Source organism: Neopsephotus bourkii, unplaced genomic scaffold (genome assembly GCF_033783945.1).
Source record: "Neopsephotus bourkii isolate Nb327-2 ecotype Australia unplaced genomic scaffold, CSIRO-AGI_Nbou_v1 NB_1027, whole genome shotgun sequence".
NCBI classification, from domain to species: Eukaryota; Metazoa; Chordata; class Aves; order Psittaciformes; family Psittacidae; genus Neopsephotus; species Neopsephotus bourkii.
Window position 1 is genome coordinate 2,880,818 of NW_026901516.1, and position 27,483 is coordinate 2,908,300.

The following is a 27,483-nucleotide window of genomic DNA, read 5'->3' on the forward strand; positions in this document are numbered from 1 at the left end:
AAGGTTAGCTCAGCTTTGGAACTGGAAACTTGAAGTGATCAGAGTATATTGGATCTTCAATGTCTACCAGAAAACTGGGAAAAGGTAGAATTTGCCCCATGCCTCTGGTTTTCAACAGTGCCAAATCACTGCATGAAAAGGTATTAATGCCACAGTTGTAACTCTTGCCTTGAGCTCTCAGACACTTCTTTGTAAGAGGGAAAATATCAAATAAACAAGACTGATGTGGCTGTTCTGATACAAAAGATGTGAAAGAATGAGCTGTATGAGTCACAGAGTACTCCAACTATGATTTTGTGTGTTGGAAAATGCCATGAGACTGGGGGCATCTTCAGTGAGTAGAGGAGGAGAGTTCTGCTGGGAATACAGGGGAACTGTAGGAGTGCTGCACTGGATCCCAGGTGGTGGAGGGGGAGAGTTTGAGAAGAAACAAGGGAAAAAGATCCGAGGAGAATAAGGTACCAGAAGCAGAGGAAGCCATGGGAGCACAGTCTTCAAAACAGGTCTAATGATAGAATATTTACAAACTGACAACACTTTAGTCATCCTCTTACTCGAAATGCTGTAGTTATATGGAGGAACAGGAGCAGAGTCTGGCTTGTGATGGAGCCAGCGTAGAAACATTCAGTCAAGCGATGTTATCTGCTAAAAGCAGTGCCTTTAACCAACAGTCCTCCTTCACTTTATATACGTGTTGGTATGAAAGCCATACGTGTCATTAGCATATGCTAAACCTGATGACATTTAGCCTTTCTTTCAATTTTGTTCACTATTTCATCTTCTTTGGCAGATGGGGCACTGCTTGATGCTCTGGACATGAAGCCTCAAACCTGTTTTCTAAACATGCCATAACATACAGTTTTAATATTTTCTTCTCATATATCTTCTTCAGGGAAAAGTAAAAGAGAAGAACAAAAAAATGAAAGCAACCCTTGCTCCCTGTGCAATGCCATTGTGCAAAACGGAGAGGAAGCAACTGGTATTGCCATGAGAGGGCACACTGCAGCTGTAGCTTCAACACGGCCCAGCAGATCTGTCCCAGGAATGAGAAGTGCCAGTTGTTTTCCCCATCAGCGTATGTACTGAAGAAAGTTTAGAAGGCTTTCCATTAAGTTTGCCAAATGTTTGCTTGTCTGCTGGCTTCTCCCTCCTCAGCCTGCCTCTAACCATTGCAGTCTTTCTTTGCACTGCTTTCAAGTGGAAATTTCAAAGTTTGCGGAGTTGTTGTGCTTAAAGTTAGTATTTCTAGCCACAGTTTTGATGAATCTGTAGTTTCTCTTGCTTAAGTGTATTAGATCCAGGGAGCACACATGTTTTGGAGACTGTGTTGTAGTTAGTGAGCAGAAGAGAGCAGGCACATACAAAGATCCTGTCTTGTGGTGAAGAGAGGTAGATCTCTCGGAGTACATTACAGGAGCCACATCAACAGAGCTTTTGCAATGAGTCTTAGGACTTATATTACTAAAAAAAATCCAACACTATCAGTATCAGAAGTGTGGCCAAAAAATGGAAAATGATCAATGAGGTGAAGGGATCAATGTGTAAATCAAGGACAGCAGGTGGTCTTTGGTTAAAATCATATTAACAGAAACCCATGATATTTGAAGGCCATAAACTTACCAGGTAGAGAGATGCTGCATAGCTTAATAGAAACAGAGTATAGGAAAATGAAAATAAGAAGAGGCTACGACAAATCTACTCCTGATTTTCAAAGCAAGAACAGCAAAATCCTTTTGCAGGTAGGGTGGAAAAGTGTTAATACATGAACTGTGGGAAAAAATCTGTCCCTGACAGAGGGGTACCTTGGATGTACTCAGCATTTTTTCCCTACTTACTGACTTTGATAAATATCAAGGAAGAGACTAAGGATTCAAATAGTATTTAGCATTATAATAAAGGATACCTTTTTTTATCTATTTTTTTTTCAGCCAGAAGCCTAAACATATATTCTGTGTTATTCCCTTTTCTGTTTCAAGAGGTCTAGAAACATAGTAAATTCTCATGTGTGTCTATAACACACACCAAACTTAAAAGTTCAATCTGTTGGGAAATTTCTTGTCTCAGTGAGGCATTTCAGAAACTTGAAGAGAATCTCCTGTAGCTCACACCTAGTTTGATGTGATACTTGTTTTCCTGGCTGTCTCTGCACTGTTTCATGTTCCCTCTGCTCCCCAGGGCTGTTTGTTTTATCGCCTTTCTAGCCAATAGCCCTCTAGTTTGAGTGCCAGTCTACTGGGACAGACATGATTCTTTGTTATACCTCCAAATTGTCTAGCACTATGAAGCCCTGACCTCAGTCATCATACTATGGTTAACTCCTAATAATAATTATCTGACCTGCTTGTACAGAATTGCATGTAATAAAAAGTAATAAACATGTCAGTGAGCAAACTCACAGCCTTCCTAAAACAGTTGACAAAGCTATTACCACATCTCTGATTGCTAGAAAAGCTACGGGTCCTGTGTAGTGTTGTCAGCCTGCTTGTTGTCAAGAAGACAAAACTGGTGTTCTGTACTAAGGGTCCCCTAAAAATACTTGGATAGCACTCGTTACTTGCAGATACCACATGATATTAGCAAGCACTGCATGTTGCTTTTCTATCCAGCTGACTGTAGGAATGGTCAGACATTCTCCTGAAGAAGAGTCTATGTGCTATTGGACATCAGTGGCATGTTGTCCCTTTGCTACCTCCTGAGCAAAACTCCATCATGTCAGTGGTCTTCAAACACATCAGTGCCAACTCTGTCAGCTTGGAATAAACAATTGTCATAGACCACTTAACCGCGGGTGCTTTCCACAGAGGAGCAGTCACTTGCTTTTCTCCAGGTTCTGTGGGAGATGGGTAATTTGGAGCAAAGTGAAGTTATGCATGTCTGCTACCACTGGGTCTCTGCAGACATGTCCAATTATCTGCTGAAGTCCCTTAGTAGCAATTTCCATCCCTATGAACACTGTAACTTTTTCAAGCTTTGACACAAGCAAGTGCACTCAACAGCAGCATACACATACAAATGGCGTAAAACCGGTTGCCTGACACCCATGCAGGTGAGCACAAACTGTTCCTATGCTTGTGAGAAGGTCAGTCATTGAAAAGATGCATGTTGACAGATTCTTTTTCAAGATCCCACAGCCTTTGCCTGTGTTGATGATAGAGGAAAGAATTTGCAGAACTTTGGGTTCAGAGCCCTGACATCTAGTTTCAAGAGATTTGCTTCTCCTAAGGAGCTTGGCTGCTTTATGGAGCACACTCCAGTTGGGTAACCTCAGTTCTGGTAATGACGACTTAGAGCACATCATGTTGTTGTTTGAATGGTTTATTTTTGCTGTTGCTGGACAGGGTACTGACTTATCTTTGCAGTGCATTACAGCTTTGTTTCCATACTTTGACTGAGTAGGAGCAGCAGGAAAAGGAGATCTAATTTCTTAACAGAGATTAGAACAACTTATTGCTGCCTCTGGGACTGTGAGCTCATCTTCAAGTTGTCCTTACTAATTAGCAACATAAACTCCTGCTTCCCTTATGAGCTTGACTTGCAACTGGATTCTGACAGAAGCTCTGAGGGTCACAGAAGAAACGTTTTGAGGGACTACTCAGGATGATAAATTGAAGGCAAAGTACTAAAATACAGTGCAAGTCCTAATGTGAAACACTTAATGTGAGATATGGCTTGCTGTGAAATGTCTTTTGAAGTGCCTACTTTCATGCTCTTTATTTCACCATCTATTTTGTAAAAAAAATTTTATTCTTAACACAAACATTTTTCCCATAGTCTCTTTGAATTTATGTTAGCAGGGTCACACTGTACAGAACACGCACCACCACCACTACTGCAGCATCTCTGGCAATTTATGTTAACCATTGTCTGAGAGAGCTTCCAAGCCACCTGAGGCTACCTCCTAGTTGCAGATCAAGACTTCTGCTATCAACAGATCTAGCCCTGTCTAAAGGGTTTTCAATTTCCCTTCCGTTGCTGTGAGTGGCATAACCACCCTAATCCCATGACAGCATTTAATCCCTGAATCATTTCCAGTGCGGATACTTTGCATGCTTCATTTGTTACAGAAACATGGTATCATTAAGAAGAAAGGGCTAATGCAAGTGTATAGCATTATTGCTGCTCATAAAGTGTTTCATTATCAGCCCAGGTGTATACTTTAAACCCTGGAGTTTCAGATCATGATGTTTCCAGCTCTCACAGTTGCAACAGATGATTACATGAGGTTTAAGAAAACAGACAAACAAAATGTTTTTAATTTAAAACTCATCTGGCTTTAAAAAGAAATATCGTGATTCTGAGTCCTACCACAAAACTGGCAATATTTTGGATTTTGCAGTTATTCTAAAGCTTTTCCAATGCTATTGAAAATCTGGTCTTCTTGTCTTGTTTTTACCAAATAGACAACACAAACCAAATTAAACCAAGACAGACCAAACCTTCCCCTATTTATTAGTAGCTGCATGTCCCCAAGTACTCATTAATGATCTCTTTTAATCCCAAACTCAAATCTGTGGGTCTGGGGCAGCTCAGTAATATCAGACCACCCTCTGCAGCCTTTTCAGTTAGAAGAGCTGGCAATAGGGAGCAGGGGAAGGGAGCCCTGTCTCACCAATTGAAAAGTCACACCTGTGACTGAGCAGGTTTTAAAAGCTCTGTTACTGCCACTAAGGAAGGACAGCCACAGGGTAAATGTATATAATCAAGATTGTGCTTTTGTCATCACCCTTTCTTTGTGTTCTTCTTTAGGTGTGTAGGAGAAAAATAGCTGACCTACAGAAGTCATCATGCCTGGGTTATACAGATGTATCTTAAGCATCAACCTCACTAGTAAATTGTGGTCTGGAAAAAATTGAATTTAAATATATATCTGTGGTTCTTTTTGTCAATGGGTTATCACCACCAGAGATGCTCCAAGCAGACAGAAGAATTCACACACACTGAGGGAGCAGGGGAGGAGAGGGAAGGGAAGAGAAAAAAAGAAAGAAAAGAAGGAATGTCTGTATTAGATAGTTCGGTTGATGTTCTGAAGAAAAGGATCTGGCAAGACCTACAACCAATGGCTGGAAACAAACAGGCTGATCTTCGGGACTTCCTGACCTAGCTTGCCTTCAAGAAGGTACAAAGCAGGCAAGAAAAAACCATCATGTTTCAGCAAAAGCAAGTTGTGTTACTTTTACTCTGCAGGTGTATTTATTTGATACTTATGGAGAGCATTCATAGCTTTATGTTAAATCAAACTGTAAGGAAAATGCTTTTAGTGTAACATCCATGAGAGCAGACAAGACTCTCCTTTTCCAGGTTGATCTGCAGAATATACACTTTCTGTTGGTTGGAGAAATATTAACACTTGTAAGAGAGAAAATACCAATGTTCAGAGAAGAGGGATGGAGTCAGGGTGCCTGTGTTATCTTTCCTGTTAAAGTTTACTATTAAATCTGTGGGGTAACCAGAACACTTCAAGACTGCTTAACCATTTGTACTATATGTGTATATATCATTTACATGTACACACATATATGTATATATATATAAGAATGTAAAAAATATTTATTATATACTTCTATATAAAAGCAAATTTTAAAACTACATTTATATATATAGGCATTTATAAGTGTAATAGTAAAAACAATTTTAACCATTTCCTGTAACTCCAGGACTCAGTATTTGAAAGCTGCTTTACCTATAGGATTTCCTTCTTCGAACTAGAAAGCCTATTATTATTTGGGTCCTTCTAACACATCCTTTCTTGGAGGTGGGGGTAAGAACTCTGTTTGCATGGCAGTAGAGAAGATGTCTCTGGAGCAGCTCAGAGCAGCACAGGTCATTTCTTGATTTGTCAAATGCTCGCCCCCTTCTTTGCCTGCCCTCAGCTTGCCTCATCCTCAACTCTGGCCCTCAGACAATGAAAGTGAGAAACAAACGGAAGGGAATATAAGAAACACAAATATTATTTAGGCAATTGTACCAAATATGGAGATTTTAATGATAAATTCTAAATAATTAGCAAAATGCTGAGAAAATGAATAAAAATGGCTGGAGTCTGCAGAAAAAATTAGGTCCATCATCAAATAAAGTTCACAGAAAGTGTGCATTTATTACAAAAAATGTCATCTGAATTGAAAATGAAGAATCTGATTCAGAAATTCAGAAGCTTGGAGCTTCATTGTGAAAAACTCAGCAGTCCCTGTAGGGTCCCACATTCATTGAAGGGACAGCTGTCTATGCAAAAAAATACAAATAGAGACCATGAGACGGAGGGTGACATCAGATACTGAAGAGCAAACATATCAAAGAGCCACACAAGTTAAAGCATCTTCAGGTGACATTCTTTGACAAAGTTAAAAAGACAGGATAATGACTTTGTTAGATAAGAAAACGAATTGTTCCTCTTCCATAAAATGTTTGAGGATTCAACCTGTAGAAAAGATAAAATAAACTGCGGGCAACCTGAAAGATACAGAGCTCTGTGAGAGGAAAAAAGACCAACACACTCCATCACAACAAACACACAAACCAATTCTTCTAACTGGAGTGAGTAAAATCATTTCGCTTTGACCTTTTCCTCACCACCCGGACACAATAGCTATAGCTGCCATGTATAAACCTTCGATGCTCTTCAGCTGTGTTCAACGAAAGGATATTTATTTGAACTCAGACAGGCTTGTGGTAAATGAAATTGGGGGATATTTTATTTATGCAGTGATAAATTAACTTGTGAGTCGCTTCTCTAAGGGTAGCTCTACGAATGGTTAGTATGCAGAGGGATCCAGATGGACTTTTTGGCTTCCTTTGTTAAAGCTCTGTCTGTAGTGTTTGCTGGGCTTTTTCAAAGCTGAAAGGTCGGAGGACACAAAGCTTTATTCTCCCATTTTAGTCTTGAGGCAAGAGAAGCTTCTGCCCTAGCAATGGTTGCCTCCAGTAAATCTGAAGTATGCTGGACAGCTGTGAAAGGAGAGAGGGAAAACAGAAAAGCCTTGTGTCTGAAACATTTGTGTTTGTGTGCATCTTACCCTGTGCAGCTGGTCTGACTCAGCTCTGGGAAGATGCTGTGCAGCTGTTTCTCTGGAGCAATACCTGTGGGCAAACAGCAGCAGAGTCCAACATCTATGTATATCTTTCTGATCTCCAGAGTTCATTTTGTCCCTACTCTTGTCATATTTAATCACGAAGTATTAGTTTTATTCTAACTGGATATTCATGTACATATGTTCAGAACTTACAGGGCCAATCAACCATTGTTTTAGTTTTCCTATTGATGTTTTTCTTGCAAATCAGGTCCCAGGGACTTGCCACAAGCCCAAATCCTATCTTTTCAAAATTGATTACTTCTTCGCTGGGACACTGTTTATCACAACTGTCTAAGACTGGGTTTGGCTGGTGCAAACAAATTTCATCTTTTCTGCGAAGCTAAGACAGGATTTAGCCTGTGTACTCTACAGCTCTGGCAAGTCAAGGCAGATGAGAGGCCCCCCTCTGGGGCAGCTTTGCTGTTGCCTAGAGAAAGTGGCCCCAAGTCCAAAGTGGCAGTAGCATTGTAGCATCTTGAAGAAGCTTGGAGGATGATGCTTTAGAGACTAAACCACCTCATTCCAGCTCTGATGAGCGTATTCAGCTGGAAAGGCAGCAAACACAGCAAAACAAAACAAGCATGCATTCTCATCTGAAGATGGAATCACTAGGCAGCTAGGCACTGAGATACCATGCAAATGCAAATAATTAAGCACTGAAACAGAATAGTGGAGATATCACTGGAATTATAAAAGGATTTTTTTGAGGAAAAATGAACGAATATCCAATGCCCTGAGATTTGCAGTTCCAAAGTAAAGCAACAATCCCCACAGAATAAATTGAGCTAACCCTAAGGTGGAGTGGGATAATGGTGAAATGTTTCTCATGCTAGAAGGCCCCAAAATGTGTAAGGTAATCTTTTTCTAAATGGTCTGTGGGTCGTGGGGGGGTTGGAAAGCCTTATGGCAAATGAATGTTGTGAGGAAGAGCAGCAGAACCCAAACTGCTCCATGGCAGTAGGAGATGGCCATGACCCCTCTTCAAGCTGAAAGCCATATGGCTCAGAAATAAGTGAAAATAAATGACCAAGTCATTAAGATCCCAGTGGGGCATGCAGCAGTCTCAGATGGCAGCTGATCTCCCATGGTTTTTCCCACTGACCTTGTCCACTGATGGGAAGAAGTAAATGCAAGGGCTGTTGAGCTTCTCTGTGCACTTTTTGCACACGTGTGTATATACATACTCTATTAATATGAACTTTCAGGCACACTGTGAATTCCATAGCTTTTTATGAAAATGCATATGGAAAGGGAAGTAGGGATGAAACATCACAGGAAGGTCACTGTTGGGTGTGAGTGAAGAAGAGTGATTAGGAGCTCTGTCAGGCACACATGCAGATAGCCTCTACCTCTCCCTACCACACATGGCAAGGTGAGAGACAAATAATATAAGCTCTTTTTGCTTTTCAAAAGAACCTTGTGATAGCTTTTTAAGATAGATTATGCCATAGACTTTGTACTTGTAAGGATTGCTTTTCTAATGAGGCAAGAAAGGTCAAAAGAAATTAATAGCCAAGATAAGTTATCAGTCTGATATAAATAAAGCAGCTTATAACGTTTGCTATACACCACAATCTGCAGCAGATAAGGAGTCTAAAGCTAAAGGAGGATTTAAAAGGATGCTGATATTGGGAATATCTACACTCTGAGTTCTCTTTTTAAGGAGATGACGGGGCCACAGTTGCTGATTGTTGTTATCGCTGCTGAAGCTATTGTTTCCAGTGAAGTTTAGAGTAAGGACATCATTCACCCAGTAGGGCTCAGCCTCTTCCATTAGATAGTTCACATGTGGTCCACAAGCCCACAGTGCATGTCCTCATAAAACAGGGACCATGTTTTAATCCCATAAGTGATACCACAGTGCCAGTAACCACTGGGTAAGAGGTACATTACAAAGGTCTCCTTAGCCTGCACTGCTGCTTTCCTGTTCTTCACAGGACCCTTTTTCCTCTTAACCCTGCAGACAGCTACATCACTCCTTGTCTGTCTTTCTAACTCTCCAGGTAGCTAGATTTGTGTTTGTGATTCCTGAGTGTCTCAAAATGTTAAATACCTCAAATTAATTTTACCAGTTCTGCCTAAATTCGCATGAGAACTTGTTTCAGCGAGGTACAGATCATTTGTGTCGGAAGTTATATGCACACACACAGACAAAGCACCCCACTAAGCATCTGTAGAAAGATGCCTCTGGAGCTTGGATATGAAAGCAAAGAGCCAGACCACTGTGAGGGGTGACTTTCTGGTACGAGGCTGCTTTCAGCCATTCTTGCTGATGAGATGCTATTCCAGGTGATGGGTTTTCATATTAATGTCATTGTTTAAATCCAGTTGGCAGCAAAGTAACACACAGGTTGAGATAAGACCCTGCAGACTGAAATAAGAACAGTTTAATAACTAAAATATACTACAATATACTACTACTAGTACTAATAATGATGAGGGAAATAACAAGAGGAGAGAACATAAAACTAAATGGGAAAAGGAAAACCAACAGTAAACACACAGGATGCATAATACTATTGCTCACCACCTGCTGACCTGTACCCAGCCTGATCCGAGCAGCAATTGGTCCCTTCTGAGTAACTCCCCCTCCAGTTTATATACTGGGCATGACGTGCTGTGGTATGGAATACCCTTGTGGCTGGTTTGGGTCAGGTGGCCTGTCTCTGCTTCCTCTGGGCTTTTTGTGCCCCTCCTTACTGGCACAGCATGAAGAGGCTGAACAGTCCTTGTTGAGGGTAAACACTACTGAAGAACAGCTAAATCATCAGTGTATTATCAACATTGTCCTCAGACTAAAGCTAAAACATAGCACTGCACCAACTACTAGGAAAAAAATTAACTCTATCTCAACCTGAACCAGGACAATTAATCATTGTCAGGATCCTAGTTTAACTCCACGAATGCCATGCAAATGGTGGACAAACCAACTAGGAGAGGAGCACTGCTAGATTTAGTACTCACCAGCAAGGAGGGTTTGGTTGAAGGGGTGGTGATCAATGGCAGCCTTGGCTGCAGTGACCATGAGATGGTGGAGTTTAGGATCCTGTGTGGGAGGAATAGAATACCTAGCAAGGCCACAGTTCTGGATTTCCGAAGGGCCAACTTTGGCCTGTTCACTCAACTGCTAAGAGAAGTCTCATGGGAAAGGGTACTAGGCGGTAAAGGGGCTCAAGATAGTTGGTCAGCATTCAAGGACCTCTTCTTCCAAGCTCAGGATCTGAGCGTCCCATTGGTCAGGAAATCAAGTAAGGGAGCTAGGAGACCAGCGTGGTTAAACAAGGAGCTGCTGGGCAAACTCAAGTGGAAAAGGAGAATCTATGGATTATGGAAGGGGGGGCTGGCCACTTGGGAGGAATATAGAATAGTTGTTAGAGGATGTAGGGAGGCAATTAGGACAGCTAAGGCCTCCTTGGAACTTAATCTTCCTAGTCAGGTTAAAGACAATAGAAAGGGCTTCTTCAAATACATAGCTAATAAAACTAACACAAGAGGCAATATAGGCCCACTGCTGAATGAGGTGGGTGCCCTGGAGACAGAGGATATACAGAAGGCAAAGGTGCTGAATGCCTTCTTTGCCTCTGTCTTTACTCCTGCAGACTCTCCCTGGGGGCCCCAGATTCCTATTGCCCCAGAAGGATTCAGGACAAAGGAGGAGTTTGCTTTGGTAGATGAGGATTGGGTTAGGGATCAGCTATGCAATCTGGACATCTATAAATCAATGGGTCTGGATGGAATGCACCCACGGGTACTGAGGGAGCTGGCGGAGGTCATTGGTAGGCCACGCTCCATCATCTTTGGTAAGTCGTGGGAAACGGGAGAGGTGCCTGAGGATTGGAGGATGGCAAATGTCACACCAGTCTATAAGAAGGGCAAGAAGGAGGACCCCGGTAATTATAGACCTGTCAGCCTTACCTCCGTCCCTGGAAAGGTGATGGAACAACTTATTCTTGACTCCATTTCTAGGCATATCGAGGATGAGGGTGTTATTAAGAACAGCCAACATGGTTTTATGAGGGGGAAGTCATGTTTGACCAACCTTATAGCCTTCTATGAGGAAGTGACTAGGTGGAGGGATGATGGTAGAGCAGTAGATGTGGTTTTTCTTGATTTCAGTAAGGCATTTGATACTGTCTCCCACAGCATTCTCATAGATAAGCTAAGGAAGTGTGGGTTTGACGATCAGGTAGTGAGGTGGATCAAGAACTGGTTGGAAGGAAGAAGGCAGAGAGTTGTGGTCAATGGTGCAGAATCTAGCTGGAGGTCTGTGACTAGTGGAGTCCCTCAGGGGTTGGTGCTGGGACCAGTGCTGTTTAATATTTTCATCAACAACCTGGATGAGGGCACCGAGTGTATTCTCAGCAAGTTCGCTGATGACACTAAACTGGGAGGAGTGGCTGACACACCAGAAGGCTGTGCTGCCATCCAGTGAGACCTGGACAGGCTGGAGAGTTGGGTGGGGAGAAATTTGATGAAATTCAACAAGGGCAAGTGTAGAGTCTTGCATCTGGGGAAGAACAACCCCATGTACCAGTACAGGCTGGGGACTGACCTGCTGGAAAGTAGTGAAGGGGAAAGGGACCTGGGGGTCCTGGTGGATAGGAGGATGAACATGAGCCAGCAATGTGCCCTTGTGGCCAAGAGGGCAAATGGCATCCTGGGGTGCATTAGAAAGGGTGTGGTTAGTAGGTCAAGAGAGGTTCTCCTCCCCCTCTATTCTGCCTTGGTTAGGCCGCATCTGGAATATTGCATCCAGTTCTGGGCCCCTCAGTTCAAGAAGGACAGGGAACTGCTTGAAAGAGTCCAGCACAGAGCCACAAAGATGATTAAGGGAGTGGAACACCTCCCTTATGAGGAGAGGCTGAAGGAGCTGGGTCTCTTCAGCTTGGAGAAGAGGAGACTGAGGGGTGACCTCATCAGTGTTTACAAATATGTAACGGTGGTGCTAGGCTTTTTTCAGTGATATCCAGTGATAGGACAAGGGGCAGTGGGTGTAAACTGGAGCATAGAAGGTTCCACGTTAACATCAGGAAGAACTTCTTTACTGTGAGAGTGACAGAGCACTGGAACAGGTTGCCCAGGGGGGTTGTGGAGTTTCCCACATTGGAGTTATTCAAGGCCCGCCTGGACAAGTTCCTGTGTGTTGTACTCTAGGTTACCTTGCTCTTGCAGGGGGGTTGGACCAGATGATCTCTTGAGGTCCCTTCCAACCCTTGGGATTCTGTGATTCTGTGATATGTGTCTTAAGAGCTAAATTTTGCATTCCAAGCAAGGTGCACACAACCCAAAATGTAATTGCCACAGGACCCAATTTCCATTGATAAAGTAGCTCACAGAAGCTTGGTCCCACAAACCGTGCTTTAGCAAAAGGAGTCTGAAGTACCAGCCTTTTCAAAATCTTAGCTCTTCACTTAGTTCTCTGAGTTTTCAAACCATCTGGCAAAATCAGTAATGAACATATACCAGCAAATTTTTTGCTCTAGTTGATTTAGCTCACTGCTATAAAGATATTAAATCTCTTTCACAATCAACCTCTCTTCACTGACAAATATTTTTCAGCAATAAATCATTCATTCTTATACTTCCAAACTCCTCTTAGACATGTTATATTGGCTGGATTGGACTTTTTCCTTATATTTCAGCCCTGAGCTTTGAGACCATTAAATGTTTCCAGTGATCACAAGACAGCTTTTTTTTTATTTATTTTTAACAGAAATTTATTTGCAACAGTAATGTGAGATGTAGAATACAAGTGGGAACCAGATAATCATGTATTATTTTATAGTGTATTTTTCAGTAGGTTATTCCAAATGTTACACATGGAAATTTTAAGTGCTATAACATTAGTTCTGATATCATGGTGACTAAGCATTTCAATAAGCAGTCTTGTGGAAAAATCCATATACATAGTTTGCTTTACTTCATTTGTCCTAAACTACAGACTGCAAAGGTACTGTTTAGATCATATAAGTTGGTAATAAACAGTTCAGTCTATATTTGCATCTTCTCTATTTACTAAGTCATTAAGAAACTCAGTTACACACAGGCTGATTTGAGATGCAAAAGAAATTGTGTATAGTGTTTTCATCTCTCACTATGGAAATAAAGGTTCACAGTGTAGATTCTTCCATATTGTAGTTAGATTAAAAATACTGGATGGTGCATTATATCCTGAATGTATTACAGAGATTGCAGGTAAAATGTTGCAGAGCACAACAGCAACTGCTCTGCCACCAAGCATTAGAAAGGTAGAAATTTGAAGGCTTTCTAAGCAGACACTCTGACAATTATTAATAATCAGAAACAAAACACATTGACAAGCTCATATGCAAATACACGTGACAAGCCAAAGCAGTACATGAGATGAGCCTCGCTCTTGCTCCACTGAATGAATGAAAGACACAGCTCCCAACTACTTCAACAGAAGGGTTATGATGACAACTCAAATGCTGCAGGGTTATTTTTTTATTTTCCTTTTCTTTTCTTTTCTTTCTTTTTTTTTTTTTTTCCTGAGAATACTTAGAATTTGGCTGATGAACTCTCAGAGTTCACACAACCTGAAAGGTATTTTTATACCTCAGCATAGGCACCCTTAGCTTCCATCCTTTCTTTCTGAAATCCAGTGACAAAATATTTTGAATGTGTTTGTTAAAGTACAAATATAGCATTGGAAACAATCATGCCATTATGGAGGAGTACAAGACTCTTCCAATGATTTTTCAGTACCCCAGAATGCTGATTTGCGTGGCAGATTTCTTTGATATCCATCCACCATCACAAACAAAAGATATTTACCATTTCCCACCCCAACCAAGAACACTAAGCTATGTTATGAAGTGCAATTTAGAGCTGAACGTCTTTAGAACACCCAAGCAGCATTAAAATACATAAATTAAAATCATATTAGAGCAAAAGACTGCCAATACATAAAAAGGTCATGCTAATCTGTTTTTTAACCAAATACGACTATTGTACAGTGACGATACCACTGCAAAACGACTTAAGAGAAGCACATATCCTTGCAGGTCAAAGTTAAATGAAGACCTAAGTGATGCTGAAGAGTGATGATCCCTTACATGAACAGTGATCTGTTGCAGTGGGGCAACATCATCTGTGATGATGGCCACTCTAAGAATTTACTTTAGGGCAGGTCATAAAATTCAAATCAAACACATCTCCTTCCAGAATTATCTTGCTGAAACACTCTGATTTTGGAAAAAATACACACTGAAGTGCATGAGAGAAGACAGTGCCCCCCCCATCTCATTGTCATTTACACTGCAGTCAATGAAAAGCTCCTTCATGCGTCTCATTCTGTGGGAGCAGGAACATACCTACCATATTTTGCTTTCCTACTAACATCTAATGGCATGGCAACATCCCTCACTGTCTAGTGGTCTCTATTTTAGCGTCCCTTCTTTTCCCTAATCTTTTCAGAAGCCTCCGTATCTTAACCCTGATACTCTCTGAGTGAGGAGTTCTCCTGGGACTGGTTCTGATTGTTTGCCACACTTCATTTATACAAAGTGTTTTAAGGAAAGTTCTCCTCCTAACTGAGGTGGCTGGTGCTATGCTCATGTTATGCTCACCTCAGCAGCAGAATCAGCCTGGTGAGGAAAATATGCATCAAGCCATTTGTGTAAAGGACCCTTAAGCATAAAACAAATCACAGCTTCTTATTTAAATAACACAGTACCATGCAAAATTCACAAATTATGAACTTCTAATGAGTAACTTTACAAAAATGCAAACCTTTGCTTAAAAATCCACCAGTGGTATCTGCATTGCTCCTTACTTCACCTGTTTAAGCCATGTGCCCCCTTAATAGTTACAATATTTGAAGGGGGAAAAAAGGGGGAAAAAAGCGCGCACCAAATGAATATGGCAGGACAAGTTGGGACCATACAGTGCTGCAAGCTGGGACAGTAGGGTTGCCCTTGGATCACAGTGCACAGATTTGAGGGTAGCAGTGGTTTATTATCTCATTAGAAACATCTAATTCCCTGTAATAAAGATTTCATGCAGAACATGTCAAACAACAGACAAGGCTATTACAGCCCACAGTCAGGAATAATGCTTTTCTCCCCTCTTATTGCTAAATAGGTAGGAGTAGCTTTTCAATTTAAAAACAAAAAGTATATAATTACAGTAATTATACCATGCTCCTGACTGCTCTGCAGCTGCACACTGTAAAACTCAAAGCCACTGATCAGAAACAAAAGCAGTAAGTCAGTTAACAGCTTTACAGAAATGTTCTGCTGGGGTGATTATGTCTGTCAAAATACTTCTGTAAGGGAAGGACTGTTTACTGAACATATTTCATGTCCCTTTTCCCCTAAAAACCCTGCAAATGGGTGTATCTTTTCCTAGCAACAAATACAGAAACCTTTCCCAGAGGTGTAATTAAGACTATGTGAACACTGGAACAAGCATGGATCCCTTTCAAATAGTTAGGCATCAGTTACAACAAAAAAAACAGAGTCTTATTTTTATCATCTGTTATAAAAAAAATATTTCCCAATCAGTGTTTCAATACAGTTAAAAGGTAAAACCCCTCTACATTACTAATAAATTAAGAACAACCTGTATCTTGTAAGAAAACATCTTGTAAGAAAATAGGTAAGTAATTTAAACCTTTAGTTTACATAAATTAACACAGAAATATGTATTTGAACAAGTGCACTGAAAACAGATATGCCTTCTTTTCTTCTTATATCTCTTACTTGAGTTATTAAGTAACAGGAAAGCCTTTATATTCTTTGCATGACCTTGATAGTCTACTAACACGAAATGGTCAATAGTCAAACCCCAAGAGAATGTTTTGCCAGAAAGACAATGACAAGAAGGGGCATGAAGTACAGTCAAATGCTTTGCAGCCTTATTACAGTAGTCTTCAACATTCAATTTCTGTGAATTTACTCTCAAAGGGATGAAGGGAATATATTAATACTGCAAGTCACATGACTGAAATTTGATGGGCTGATAGGTTTATTTTTTTTTTAAAACCTATTAGGGTATCATTTTTCCAGAGGTAGTTTGCAAGGCAATAGTGATGTACATGAGTGGAAACAATACTCCTTTGCTTGACTGTGGATGAAACTCTTAAGTACTGTTGCTGCTGTCCCTGAACCTCACAGAGAATGCTTAATGGATGAGATGTTCTAATCGGAGCTGACAACAGCCAATTAAGTGTCAGAAGAACAATCTGATAAGTAGGTCTTCATGTCTACAGGCATTTCCTGATACGTCTTAACTGTCAATCTGAATGTTAAACATCTCTATCTTTGTCTCATTATTGACTGATTTATTAAAGAAGAATACTTCCATTTCTTCTTTTTTTTTTTTTTTTTTTTTTTTTACTTTTTGGTTGCTCCAGAAAGAAGGAAAGAGGATTACTAGGAACAAGTCCTAATTTGGAATAACTGATGGGGAATCCTAATTATACAAAGTCCTAATCTTTCAACTGAGCAGGAGTATGGTTTGGTGACACCAATAGCTTTCAGCTGCCCACACCATACCTTTTAAGAAATGGTAGATGCTCAGTCTAGAGGAGATCTGTTTCTTTAATAGGTGGAAGGATATCTGTGGACGTGCTAGGAGGCTGCTCTCTGTTTTCAGTGCTTCTTGCTAGTCATACAGAAGACAACACCTCGCTGGATGCATCTCTTCCCTTCTTGTCCTCACCCCTGTCAATATCAATCACATGAACTATTCCAGGCTTCAGGATCAGGTCATCAGTCTCTACATGGCTCCTGTTATCATCCACCTCAATGTACTTCCCTTTGGATGGCTGGGTAGCCTTATTGAAGACATCTTTAAAACGGCGCTTGAGTTCAACATCTGGGCAATAGACATACTCATAAAGAGCACCAGCAAGGACTGCTCCTATTATTGGTCCCACCCAATATACCTGCAAAAAGTGGCAGAAAAAAGACAAGCATTAGGCTCTAGAGCAAATAAAGAAGCCATGGTCTCAAGAGAAAAGCATGTCACTACAGACTTCACCTAGAAAATTTTCTGCAAAATGCCTGTCCCAAATGTTAAAACCAGCTCTCCAGAATTGCATGGTTACATAGTCCCCTGGCTTTCATGAACCAGGGGACTATCTGCCATCATATCAGTTTATGAGGCAGAGAAGTTTAACTACCATAGGTGTCACAGATGGTGACCTGGAGCTCAGCAATTAAGTGATTGCTGTAAAATCACATGTGAAGTTGGTTAAAAGGCAGTCTCTCAGGCAGCTAATGGCATTAATCCTGGGTAATTATTTTTTTTCTGCTTCATCCCAGTCTCTCTCATTTCACCCCCTTTAGAAATACTCCTTAGTTTAAATCCAGTCATGTAAAATAACTCACATCCCCTGAAAAATCCTCTCACGCCAGAGTTTAGGGAATCACCAGGCAGTGGAGCCCACAGATCAGAGGAGAAGAGCGACCTATGCTGACATGTCAGTGAGGTACAGTTCCTACTTCTCTGATATCTGAAAAAGATTTCAGTCTACATGTCTGGTTACCAAAGTTATGGGGCAGACTGGCTGAGTGGCAGTGGAACTACGGTCACCTCCCATGGATAGACACACAGACATCCTTTCAGGCTGCCCTACCTTCTCCTGTTAACATAAAGTATCTTTTATCCCCTCTTTAAACTTTGTCCAGTAAAGCAAAAGTACAGGTCCTTCATTATCATTATTTTGATCAATGACAGCTGTAACATTTCCCAAGATAAAGAAAGGCCACAGATCCTGGTGGGATCGTGTGTGCTTATCAAATAAAGCTCTGTGTTCACACACAACATATAGTTGCTCTGGCATAGATTTCCTTTTAAACTAACAGGGTAAGACGATTGAGAAGCAGGCCCACACCTTCAAAGATAAATAGTTTTGTCAAGTTTCATTGATCCATCCTTTTCTAAGAGGCCTTCTCTAAATTTTTGTTGCTCATTGACAGCTGTTGACAGCATGAATGGACTGTTTGCAAGATCACATGGAAAATAAACACCAATGTCGAAAAGTGATTTTCCTTCTGCATTATCACTCAAGGTGGCAATGAACTTTAAAGGAAACAAAACCTTTCCTAGTGTATACATAGATCTAGTTCAGTATTTTGGACTTACATTTCCTAAATAATCCAAATTTGGCTTCTGATCCTGCAGAATCCAACAGGCAGTCAGAGACCTGATTAGCTAATCTCAATAAGCCAATACAACTGACACGCACAACTTTGTAGGGTACCTATCTATTTCAGCACGGCATGCAGCAGTTTGGTAACATTAGTAGGTGCAGAAGCTTCTGTCAATGGCATGCTAATGTCAGTACCCTGGAGGAGGAGAAAAGGCCATCTTTCCAAGTGACCAGGACAGTAGCTAACCTTCTTCTACAAGTTTCACCATGATACATTTGTTTATTGTTTATAGCTTTAGTTATAAATTACAGGCTCCCTCGGAGTATGGATAATTGATCTTGTGAAAAACTACAGCAGTATTTCATATGAACAAGCCATTCACTGATAACTGGGGAAATCTGCCTCAATAGGATAACTCTTGGGAACAAAGTTACACATGGTATTGTGTTTGCAGAATTGGAGCCTTAGGGCCTGAAGACAATGCTGTTTCTGTTGTTAGCTGCAGTGAGAGCAATGCGGGCTTCATACTTTAAAAATCAAGGAAATCCATATATGCACTGTAATATGCAGCTCTTACAGTTAGTATTGGAAGTGTCCCTAGAAGTGCTTTCCCTGTGTATAATTAGGTGAGGCTGAGCTGCAATCCATCTCTCCCTTATAAAATGTGAAGATGTGAATTGGATTTTAATAAGTTTAATAGTAGGATGCTATAGAAAATGACTGCATCATTTAGAATCTGTTTATCAAATAGTTTCCTCCACAGATACTCCTAGTTAAGCTGATGCTTTCAAATTGAAGCAGGTAGCATCTGGTCTGGTCTGCAAAGACCAGACTGCAACCCCTTCATCTCTGACTGCAAGCATTTGCTGAGACAGCTTGTCTCTTGGGAAGCAGATCGCAGAGGGTCCCTGCTCTCATTTTATACGTCTGCCCCAATTTGCTGCAGAACCAGGTGAAACGTGAAGCCGACAGAGCTACTTCCATAACTTCTCACCAGTATGACCGGGGGGATTGCAATCTGCCTTGGAGGATTTTTCTCTCTAATAGTTCAATTCCTTCAGTCTCTCCCTGGGTTGTGTTTTTTTCTGTTTTGAACTTTTTATATGATTTCCTTTCTACCCGGCTACTTCCTCCACAAAATGGCCTTTGAACAGCAAGATGCTGTTCTAATGTGCTGTATACTGCATTGCACTCCTAGCAGAGGAGTACAATTACACCTAAGCTTGTGGCAGGTCAGCACCTGTCTTCTTCAGGGATGGTCTCTCTGGGGTGTACTGGGATAGGTAACTAAGAGCAAATGACGTATGGAAAATCCTGATATCTGTCACTATAGTGAAGGAATCATGAAAGCTGAGTTACCCATTGGTTTTCCCATTTCCCCATGATGACAGCAGGACCAAATGATCGGGCAGGGTTCATACTGGCACCGGTGTAATTGATCTAAAGCAAAGACAAAAGGTTATCTGTTATTAAAGTCTTGAAGGGAGTTATTTAATTTCTGTTAGTACTTGTACTATGGGAAACTCTGGTTTATTTGGCTTCTCAGCTTGACAGTGAGTATTGCCGCTCTCATTAGTCTTATCACAAAATTAACAAAGTCATTACGTAAACAAGCAGAAAAGTTCTGATGCAACACCCTACCCAAGGAGACCCTCATGCTACTTCAAAGGGTTTTGGTGTGGATCCATAAAGAATATAGCAGCTATTTAGCTATAGCATCTACAAAGGCCACAGAAGTTTGCATTTACTTCTGAAGTAGTCATAAAGAGAAAATAGTTCGAAGTTTTTAAAGAGAAGCCATTAACTTACAGCAAATAAATGTCCAATTGCAACAGAAAATCCAATTGCTAAAGCTACTGAACCAGTGACATCACTTCGTTTTGAATCACAGCTGGCAAAAATAGTAAAAACCAGCTGGAATGTAATTATCAACTCCACCAGGAGTCCATGGCCAGCGGAAAGATCTCCATGTACCTGGAAGAAGGGAAAAAACACCCAAAATGAAGAAAAGGTGATATTGTAAATCAAAAAGCCACTATGTACATTAAATGTTTCTCAATTAAAGGTATTTCTAATGGTACACAGTGAAAGACACCACTGAACTTTTAAAGGTACAGGCCATCCCATCCCCTTCCCTTCCCCCCTTTATACCTTTTTAACTGTTGTATTCTTTTTTATTTTGTGAGCCATGGAAAATTACTGCTGGACTGAGAACAGAAGGCTTCACAGTAACATCCAAAAAGAACTTCAAAGTTAGACTGCAGCAGTATAGTTTATTTTTACACAGGGATTTGCAAATGCTGCACTTCCCCTTCACCATTTTTTTTCTTGGGAGCACTGTAATTTACTATTCAATTATAAATTCATTAATTAGCCCTGACTTAATTAATTTAAATTTCAATTAAAAATTAAGCAGTGTGTGGCTCAAGTGCATTTTTAATAAGTCCTGCAACAGGGCTAACTGATGGCATTCCTTATTAGTTTAGAACACAGCCGAAATCTAAGCCACAATCTATTTCAAAAGTATGTCATTTTAAATTGATGCTTTTTCAATCCCCATCATAACAGCATAGAATCCATTTCCCCCTCTCCAGCCCATAAAAAAAGGCATTTCATGCATATATTATTTAAATTTTGTATGTAAATTAACATTACCTGCTGTCATCAGATTTGGGGAAGTTCTAGGAAACAGAACTTCTATAAAAAGAACATCTATAGATATTACACTGCATAAACCCATCCTAAGAAGAGATTTAAGCCCTGTCTAGATGTTGTAAATAAACCAGCAAGCTCTCAAAATCTCTACTTGAGCTCTCCTTATTCTGCATGACACTGATTGCATTTTCTTAGGCTCTAAGCTAGTCTGCTTTATGAGTCAGAGAAGTGATTACCGCAGTGACTCCCAGGCCTCCTACCACGCTTGGTGGTGTGATGAGGTAAAGGATGCCTGCACCTACGATGGCCCCCAGGCATTGGGCAAGAATGTAGAAGACGGACTTGGCGAGGCTGATCTTCCTTGTGCAGACCATTGCCACTGTCACAGCAGGGTTAATGTGGCCTCCGCTGATGTGTCCAAAGCACTGCACCATGGTTGCGATGCTGAGTCCAAAGCAGAGAGAGATAAGGACCATGTCTACAGGCAGGGGTTTCTCTGCTCCACCCCAGTTGATCGTGGAGCCGAGGCTGAGGAGAACAAAAATGAGCATGGCCAAAAACTCCGCTGAAACTGCTTTCCAGAATGGCTGAGTCCAGACTCCCTTAAATGCCACCATGATGCTCTCACACTTACAGAGACGACCACACTTACTGAAAAGGAAAACAAAGCTTTATTAGGAGTCACCAAATAAGCCTTATGTGCTCCTGTTAAGGGTTGCTATCCAACAGACTTTGGAGAGAACACAGCAATGTTGAGCATCCTTAGGCTGGGACAACTACAGACTGCACTATTGGAGCAGTTTGCCCTTAGAATGTGACCACTGAGTGTCTGCAGCTTCAGTTCACAAAAACCAATCTCTGTATCTTTTGAAATAAATGAGTATGCAGATAAGTGTATTCTTCCACAATAGCTGACTTCTGCCTGACTTAGAGGCTGTACAGCCCTACCACTTGTAGTGGTCTGTTAACCATCATGCTCATTAAATCAGTATGTGTTCCCTTTTTCTAAGCAAATCTGTACTATTCACAAAGCAGGTATAACAATTAAAAAAAAAGGAGTATCTTAATCAAACCCTAATGATTTTGGTAACAGTGTGCTGTTGGGAGGTTGCCCTGGGACCTATAAGAGAAAGTCTATTTGTTTGAACACTCACACAGACCAGTATTTCAGTTTATATTTATGCAAAGAGCAGTTTCTTCACTGTGGATGTGGGGTAAAAATTGAATACAGCCAGGAGAATAGATGCAGTCCTAAATTCTGACCTTGAAGTCAATCGTGCAGCTGATAAAGTGCTTCCCTTTGGGCTGAGGATGCCAAGCTGTGGAATAGAGCAGTATTTTCCGTATGTGTGGTGTGTAGAACTCTATGTGGCAAAGAAAGAAGTGTCTTAATTTTTCTCTCAGCCTGGAGATGCTTTTTGTTAGTCTACACTGCCTTCCTGACAAGTTACAATATTGCTAGATGTTCAGATACCTATGAAAGTGGGTCACCAAAGAAAAGTTATTTGTGGTATTAATAAATTAGGAGAATAAGCCAAAAGGGAAGCATTTTAATGAGTTTCTAAGGAATGCTAACAAGATTCTTCTCTAAAAACAAAAGCAAAAAACCTCCAAACCCTCCAAAAAGTAGAAAACAAAGGAAAGAATATTCAGCTGCTACATTTGGGAACTGAATTTCTAATGGAAGATGGATGAATTTATGCTCAGTTATCTAAGGTAACTGAGCTAAAATGCATATTTAATACCACTTAGATAAGAAAGAAGCATAAAAGGCATGTCTGCCCTTTTCAAGTTATTGCAAGAAGAATGTCCCATGAATTTCTTAACAGTTGCAGTGAGTTAGGGAAAGGCAATTTAATCCTGGGACTGAAGCAAATAATTTGTTTTTCTGTCTCATTTCTTATGCTAATTTACTGTGTATTTTGGATAGGTCATTTGAACTCTCAGTTCTCTAGACTCTCAGATGAGAACAAGAATTACATTTTCTCCTACAAATGGCTGTCGTAAAATGCTTGTGAAGTGACCTGAGAGACCTGAGCAGGACTTGCTTTCCTAGAGAGGAACTGAAGCTAGAACCTCAAAAGACAATAAAATCATCTGCAAAATCTTTTGATTTTGGGTCAAACTCAAGACAAACAGAAAGATGTTTCTGTAAGATCTCACATTAACAGTCAGTTAATGACCAAATATGTAGACTAGATTTTTTTGCTCAAAATGGCTCCAAAATCATTGCTTTCCTCAGTGCTGAAGTTCACAGGTATTTAGCCAGCCTTACCTTTGAATCCTAAGTCCCGATTCTTACTGAAACCTAAAGGCTTGCCTCTCACAGCCTTACTACTTCTTCACTAATAATTTGTTTTAGTGGCTTAAGACACAGGTGCTATATCCATATTGACAAAAGCTCATTTTCCCAGGGCATATCCCAAGTGAACATTTTATATAGGGATGAAGCATATCCTGAAGCTCATGGAAAAGAAATATGGATGCACAAGGGAAACAGCACTCATCTACCCTTTCAGCCCCAGCTCAGTCAGGACACAACCTGGATTTACCTGAACATTCCCTTGCTAAACAAAACGTAAGCTCTGGATTTATACTGCAGAATTCTGCAAAGTTCCTAATGACTGAAGGCTCTATGGGGGCAATGCACGTTTTTGGAGCATGGAATAGAGGCACATGGTGACTCTTGACTTCTTTGAGTATGCCTGACCATCTCCTTCTGTACACAGAGAAGAGTGAATCTGCAAATTACTTACACCCCTTCATCCTGTGGAAGTGGACAGAAAGTGGGTTTTCTGTTTGATATTATAATTTGAGTTAGTTATGGAGCATCATGAAAGAACACATTAAGAGTGAGGGTTTGTGTGCACATGCACACACATGTAAAGAGAGGGTCAGGGGACCCAGAAGATCACACCATCTGCTGAACTGCTGATGGGCCTGTCTAGCAGAAGACTACCACTAACAAAGGGCAGATCTCATGCTGTTTATCCAGCTGAGGTGATGCCCAATGCATTCAGCCAATATTATTTATAGCTCTGAAAATGCATAAGTGCTGCATGCAAGCCAAAAGGATAACTCAAACACAGAATCTTGCTCACCAGCATAAAGAAAGTTTCTGTCCTTCTGAAACACCATACTACAAGGAAAAAAATATCAAAATGGCAGAGCTACACCCTCAGCCATACTTTGACAGTTAATGATCTAAACATCTATTTTTAATGCATATACATTTCTCTGAAGCAGTCTGTTTTTCTAAGATTTCAACACCCAGCAAAATGTACTGATATCATGGGTAAATTTTTCTTTCTAACTGCACACCTTTCTTCCCCACAGCAACCTCCCCTACAAATGTTAATGAAAGCTTCATAGTTGTGTTTGAGCCCTGAGTCCAGGTTTTCACTTACATCCAAAGACTTTCAGCAATTCAGAAATCAACACCATTTCCAACATCCAATATTTTAGCATGCAGTTAATTTAAAGGCTTGAGACAGAGAGAGTGTGATGGCTGTGCCAGGTCTGAGGACCAAAATGGGACTTTCCAGCAGCTAAGATTTGCCACTGAAGTTGCAGAATAATTTTTTTGCAGTAGTTGCTCATGGTTGCCTTAAATACAACAGAAAACCAGAAAGACACTTTCATGTCATGGTCACACATTAATTTCACATGTGGCCATACTTGAAATTCTCTGGTCTGGACTAAAAGATTACACAGTGTGTTTAATTGGATGCAAGGTGTTTTTTTAGATGTCAGGTCACCATCAGGGCTGCAGGCATGATTATGGCCTCAAAGCACTAACAATATAAGGAATAAAAAAGTCTTCAGCACAAAAGCCAGACAGTATTCTAAAAAAAATCTTCCTTTTCTAAGTGGTATCATTTCCAGGAGTGGAGCAAACAGCCTGGATGTGGCTTGCAGCCAGCCACTCCACACGACATTACTGTCACACTGAAGGTTTGAGCGTGCCACAGCTATTTACAGTGGCATCTCCACAGCAAACTCACATACTCCCCGACCTGTTCTGGCACAGCCGGCTGTAGCTCAAATGGACATTAAGTACTAGCTTGCCAGCTTGGGGGGGAGGAGAAAGAGAGACTACAGTTGCAAAATAAATACACTATCGCAGAACTTGCTTATAACCATTCTGCCTCATTTTCCAATGCGATGTTGAATGGGTGACTGCCGTGGGTATCTACAGGAGGTGGGGAGGGGAGCCTTGGGAGCATGGTACCTCAGTTTTTTGGCGGTGCAGATGCTGGGCTTTTTGTACACACGTCTGTCTGTTGCAGGACCGCAAGCAGCGAATAAAACAAAGTTTTAGGGTGTGGAAAAAGAGAGCGACTTACAACCCTCTGCCCCCTTTCATGAACGAAGGACTGCAAGGACGACCGAAAGGCTCCGGCGGTGCCTTCGGAGAGGGGGAGCCCGGTACCCTGGGAGCAGCCCCTGGATGCAAAACTCCGGGACAAAGCACTCCCGGCAGAGCGCTCCTCCAGAGATCGGACAGCGAAGGGGTCCCCACCGGCGCTGAGAAGGTCCCTCCTGGGCATCCCACTCCCGAAGCTTTCCCATAAAGTCATCTTCGGTTTGGGTGCCTGCCTCCCTGCTTGCGTCCCCTCCCTCCTCCCCCCTCGCCCCGCGGAGAGCCGCGCACTCACCCGCGGCGCGGAGCGGCCGCTCCGTCGCTCATGCCTCCCCGGCGGGCGCGGGTGCGCTGCTCGGGGCGCGGGGCGGGAGGGTGGCACGGCTCCCGACCATGCGGCCCTCCCCTACCTGCTGCTCCGGGCGGGCCAAGGCTGCCTTAGAAACTGCCGCCGCAGCCCCGGCCGCGGGTCATCTGCGATCATGTGGATATGCAGATTGATTCAGGGGCTTAAAAGAAGCCCGAAGTGAGCCCACTGTGCTTCTGCAGCACGGGGAAGCACTCCTCGGTTTCTCATTTTTTTCTCTGCCAAGCACTGTGTGTGAAGTAAAAAAAGGTCTAAACAACTCTGCAGCCAGGGAGCTTTATCCATCTGAAGTGCCTATTAAAACCTTACTAGAACTCTACTGGTTACAGAAGAGACAAAGTGGTTCTATTTGTTGGAAGCTGCTAAATTCAGTAAAGTTTTGCCTAGTGAGGAAAGCCGAGGGAGGCTACTGAAATGTTGAAATCAGACAGTGGGGAAACTCAGATGGTCTTCACATTGAGAGAGACTTTTTGTAAGGACATGTAGTGATAGGACAGGGAGTAATCACTTTAAACTGAAACAGGATAGATTTAGATTAGATACTGGGAAGAAGTTCTTTAACTGTGAGGATGGTGAGGCACTGGCACAGGTTGCCCAGAGGAGCTGTGGCTGCCCCATCCCCAGCAGTGTTCAAGGCCAGGTTGGACGGCACTTTGCATAATCTGGTCTAGTGGAAAGTGTCCCTGACCATGGAAGGGGGGGGGTTGGAACTGGATGAGCCTTAAGGTCCCTTCTAACCCAAACCATTCTATGGTTCTATGATTCTATGACTCTACAGAACCAAACAATCCAATGAAAAAACAACCCTTCGCATAAAAGGAAAAAAACAAAGTTGCCCAAGTTTCCAGGCACAATTATTTCATTAGAGAATGCATAGAAACGGTCACTTGAAGAAGACAGGGGTGAAAATGGAACAAGGTATCTAGGTATTTTTTTTTCCCCATTGGCTTAGACCTTTGTATGCAGTAAAAGAATCTTTGCATAAGTTATACAAAAATATTGTAAGTGACATGTTCAAGTGTTAAATGAGGTTAAAATAACACACACAGAGAAAGCACATCTACTACTGTGTATTCATGCAGCAACAGAGAAAGAATCAAAGTTTGGCATAATGGTCAGCCAGCCTGTACAGTACAGCCTGTAACATATAATCCTTCTGACCATTAGAAAACAGTTCAAGATCTGAAGAACTACTTTGGCCATGGAAACCATGGACAGAAGGTCTTCCTCTGTTAGGAGATTGTAGGTAATAATTTACACCAGGGAAAAGCAAGTATAATGTATAACACTATCAGTTCAGGGTGCCCTGGACAAATTTGTACACACAGCAATAAAAAAAGTCAAGCTCATGTGTTAAATACTTACCAGTCACAGTTTGTGCTCTAAATGCAGGTGATCATAAAGTATACGTGTAGGTATTTCTCTCATGTTTGCCTGCTCTTCCCCTAAAGCCATATCATAAAGGACAAAATGTAAAAAAATGACATTCACAGGAGGTGCAGTCATCATTGCACAGCTCTGCTCTTCCATTTGGTGCATTTGTTTTTTCCATCTATGCCCTTCACAACCTGCTAGAGTGGATCAAGAAACTTCGACTCCTAATGCTGTCTTAATGGCACATAAAACCCTTGAATCCTTCATATACTCACAGACCAATTTCTTCCATCAAGGCTGCAGGAGCAGTTCCTCACAATTAAAGGATTTCAGTTAGGATGTTCTTTGCATAATATTTTTTTACCCTATTCCTTTTCCCCCTTCTACTACTGCATAAAAAGTTCATTTTCAGTGTTCTGTTTTAAACACCTGTGGCTTCCTTTGATGTGGCTTGAATGTGCCGTATCTTTTTCCACCTACATTTTGCAATGTCATTATTTGATAATCTCGGCCTTTTATGCCACAGCTACCTCTGCC

General features: G+C 41.4%; 1 protein-coding gene across 2 annotated transcripts; it reads right to left on the minus strand.

Moving 5' to 3' along the window:
* Nucleotides 1-16,393: 16,393 nt before the first annotated feature.
* On the minus strand, nucleotides 16,394-25,787 carry AQP4 (aquaporin 4). 2 transcript variants are annotated; one of them, XM_061360549.1, is made up of 5 exons: nucleotides 25,616-25,787; nucleotides 21,079-21,493; nucleotides 19,997-20,161; nucleotides 19,547-19,627; nucleotides 16,394-16,977 (listed from the first exon to the last, which is right to left on the minus strand). In XM_061360549.1, the coding sequence occupies exons 1-5, from the start codon at nucleotides 25,687-25,689 to the stop codon at nucleotides 16,699-16,701; spliced, it is 1,014 nt and encodes a 337-aa protein (XP_061216533.1). In that variant the 5' UTR covers nucleotides 25,690-25,787; the 3' UTR covers nucleotides 16,394-16,698. The 2 variants fall into 2 exon arrangements, with proteins under 2 accessions (XP_061216533.1, XP_061216531.1); XM_061360547.1 differs by having other exon boundaries at nucleotides 25,501-25,786.
* Nucleotides 25,788-27,483: the final 1,696 nt, after the last annotated feature.